Genomic DNA, 4,017 nt, shown 5'->3' with positions numbered 1-4,017 from the left:
AGGTTAAGAAAAGGCTGATCAAATTTTGATGGAAGGTAGGTTAAATAAGGTAAGGTTGGGATGAATTGGGCTGGCTTGGGGAATGAAGGATATAGATGCAAATGCATAGACACAACCCCACTGCAAAAGCAAATATTGGAAAAGAAAAAGACAGATTTGCTACAAAAGTTTTCTTTGAATTTGGAAGATTTCCAAAAATAGAATTTTACACCATAATACTTTGTCCAACATTATGTAGCAGAAACGTAGAAAACATCTTATGTTATAGATAAGTGACCTGATTTTTTTTTCAGCACACGTGACTTTTGGCGGTGATCCGACATGTCCGAGCAACATCAAGACATGTTACAACTGCGCAGTTGTACCAGGCTGTACACAAAATGAATACGACAACATTTCCGAGGATGATTGCCTGCTGGCGCTCACAAATCATGTAACTATATGGTCGGTAGAATATGTCTATTCAACGGGATATTGTCGACAGAGCAATTGCGAAGATATTAAAATTGAATACAAAGCTGGATCGGTTATTCATCGAAAAACCTGTGACACTTCCGGTAAATACACTTACTACGAATCTTCCAAAAATACCTAACAGTTACACAGGTATATTTTCACATTTGGTAAAAATACGATTTTTGGGGAGAATTTAAATATGTTGGATCTGCTTCAAAAAAAGTAAATATATACAACTACAGCTATTATATGATTAGATTTGAACTGCATTCACAAATCGCAAACATAATTAACCTGTTGTTTGTTTGTTTTTTGTTTGTTTGTTTTGTCTTCGATTTGGTTCTTGTCAAAATTCAAGAACGACAGAAGAACAAATGCTTCACGATATGTAGCTATTTCACAGATTTTATTTTGATGCGTTTATTAAAGGTCGCCGCCGGAAAGCCCATTTGGGAGACCGTACACTCAAGTCGGGCCATCCTAGAGCGTCCCGCCGAGATTTTTCGTCGATATTTTCCCAGCTATATTGGTGGAGGAAGACCCCAGGTGCCCCTCCGGGCATTATTTCAGGCACGAGCGGGCACCTGGATAGAACCACCGACCTTCCGTTAGCCAGCTGGATGGCTTCCTCACTTGAAAGAATCCGACCCGAGTGAAGATCGAACCTACAGTGGTGAGGGACCTGAGATCTCAAGTCAGCGACTTTAACCACTCGGCCACGGAGGCCCCAGAGATAATGAGTGCCATTTTTAAAATTTAAACACTGACTTTGATGCAAAGCATATGCCAATTATACTAACGTATTATTTGAGTCTTTTCCATAGTGGTGTATTAAGTAATTGTTTTGGTACAAGACTATTTCTAACAAGGTGCCTCCCTGACCGAGAAGCTCCACTTGCTTAAGTTACCTCATTTTCCCAATGCGGGTTTTAATCCTGCCGAAGACTTGATATCATTTCTCACGATGTAAACATCTAGCCAGCTAACGCGAAGTTTTATACCGTTCTTGTCTGAGCTATTGCACGAATATGCATCTGAAGTTTTTTTTCAAACAGGAGAGCTGAAAAGTCGTCATTTGGCCTTGACAGCGTTAGTTCAATTTAAATCTCAAGAAGTATATTAAATTTTCTTATCTATTGTACCGGAAGTCCATTAGTGACATAAGCCATAAGTCATAAAGCCAAAAGTCCTAAGACAAAATGGTACTCATGGGCTTCCGTAATTGGTTGACCAGAAGTTATACTAAATTCTTGCAACATTTTTTATGCAATATGATTTGATAATTTCTCTGATTAAATTAACTTCAAATCATAAAATAAAACTTTGAGGGGGGGATTTGCACGAGTTTAGATCAATGCTGATTAGAGAAATTACTCAACTGTCTTTAATGTCGAGAAAGATACAAAGTTTTTCAAAATTTTCTTTTTCTCATCGAATTCCATAGCATGTGCAGATTACACGCTCACTCAAACAAACTATACTACGGTATCAGCAATGGAAACCACTTTCATTAGTGTTAACGGCCCAAAAATGTGGGAATGTTTGGCTCACTGTCTTTCAAATAGCGTGGGATGTACTATATCGTATGAAACTGTCGACAAAGTGTGTAACGTGTACACCGGTTGTCAGAATACTTGCAGCATGGAACCAGCCACGGAAACTTATAGCGTTTATAAGAAGTATTGCGGAAACCAGCAAACAGGTTTGTTTTAAAATATCTATAAAAGAAAGTAATTATGCTTGTATTGATATTTATTGTTCTATAAACATAAATCGTAACATTTATTATTTTTATGTAAACAAATACTTTTCAGAATAAAAAAAAATACGATTTCATTATGCACGACGTAAATAAAACACGTTAACATTATTTTATAAAAGTAACTAACTTAAGCAAATTACCCCATCCATTTAATGTACTTCAACCTTTTTTCAAAAACGTCTTTTTTCTATACATGTAATAATTAAAACAAAATACGTTGCTTTATTATATAACATTGATTGCTTAGTTGTTACACTCTTTTTCTATTTACAACTCTTTTGACATTATAAATATAACCATGTAGTTTTATTATACTATTGCTTGCGACCATCATGGTAACCCACGAAATATATATCTTACATTAAGAAAATGTAGTATGTACGGAATATATATTGAGGGTAACCGACGATATATTGCGACATGCTTTTGAATTCTTTTTACACTGGTGATTTAAGTGATCGTCAAGAGATTTTTAAACTCGTCCAGTGTGCACTACTTACAGATAAGCTGCGACTTTTAGTTCTTAAATGACCTTCAAGGTTGCCTAGTCACCTTCTTCTGCATTGTTAAATTATTATTATTATGTTTATAAACATTTTTATTATAATTATTATTATTATTATAATTATTATTAATTTTATTATTATTATTATTGTTGTTGTTGTTGTTATTATTATTATTATTATTATTATTATAATTATTGTTTTTATTGTATGATGTTTTTATTTTGCGTGTTTTCCTTTACGCCAAATAATCGAAAATAAATGTATGACAAATGTGTTTAAAAACTGGAAATACAAAACAAAGAAGGTACTTATGATAAAACAAAGGACGGACACGCATTTAACAAACAAACCTACGACAGTGTTTTTGTCTATTGTTACTGAAATGATCATTCAAAATAGCATAAAAAACAACAATATTTATTTTAAAGGTACGATGTCTACAGCAATGACTACACCAACGACGCCAACAACAACGAAAACGATTACATCACCATCACCTACATCACCATCATCTCAATCATCAACTCCATCATCACCATCATCATCGCCATCATCATCATCATCATCGTCGTCGCCATCATCATCATCATCAACTACACCAACAACAGCTTCGTCGGTAACACCATCAACATCAAAGACCACATCGACAGCTTCGTTGACCACAACAAGTACACATGCGCCATTACCAAAGCTGTTTATTGCACCGTGTATTTGCTACTTTAATAAAACATTTGTTAATATGACGAAAGAAGAAATTATCACACTACTTGTAAACGATATTAAAATTGACGAAAAATCAACTTCACTTGAACGATCAAAGTCAAAGTGTGCCTCTGACTTAAGAACGTCCTCAAAAGTGATGGGAAGTGTAGCTGTAATAGTCCTTTGTTCTTTAGGAAGTTTTGTGTTATGTATGGATTTACTTACCTTAAAGAAAAGGTTAAGGCCAAAGATAAAAGGCAAGCGTATTAATCCGTCTCGAAAAAAGAAAACATAAATTTACATTTTGTTTGTAGGCTGTTTGATAGTAATAAGGTCATTGATTATTTATGATATGTGTTTGAAATGAATAACGATGGTATGAATTATAACTCAATAATTAATTGCTTCTTTTGCATACAATACGATGTATTGATCATTTATATTAGTTTAAAATGACGTCATTCTTGCGCCTAGAATGATTAATTGAGCACTGATGTACACACAATATAATCTAGTCTAATGACGTAAGTTTTCATTGTTGAAAACTTGATAAAATAACTTTTTATCTAAGTATATTTTTTGCTTAATAAT

At 34.1% G+C, this 4,017-nt stretch overlaps 1 protein-coding gene across 1 annotated transcript; it reads left to right on the top strand.

Annotated features, from left to right (window-relative positions):
• Nucleotides 1-1,967: 1,967 nt before the first annotated feature.
• On the top strand, nucleotides 1,968-3,721 carry LOC132746962 (uncharacterized). Its single transcript, XM_060736253.1, has 2 exons — nucleotides 1,968-2,158; nucleotides 3,153-3,721. Exons 1-2 carry the CDS (start codon nucleotides 1,987-1,989, stop codon nucleotides 3,719-3,721), a joined length of 741 nt encoding a protein of 246 aa, XP_060592236.1. The 5' UTR covers nucleotides 1,968-1,986.
• The last annotated feature ends 296 nt before the right edge of the window (nucleotides 3,722-4,017 follow it).

Source organism: Ruditapes philippinarum, unplaced genomic scaffold (assembly GCF_026571515.1).
Source record: "Ruditapes philippinarum isolate M1 unplaced genomic scaffold, ASM2657151v2 ctg16169_1_1_1_1, whole genome shotgun sequence".
In the NCBI taxonomy this organism is placed as follows: domain Eukaryota; kingdom Metazoa; phylum Mollusca; class Bivalvia; order Venerida; family Veneridae; genus Ruditapes; species Ruditapes philippinarum.
This window is presented reverse-complemented; position numbering and strand designations above follow the sequence as displayed.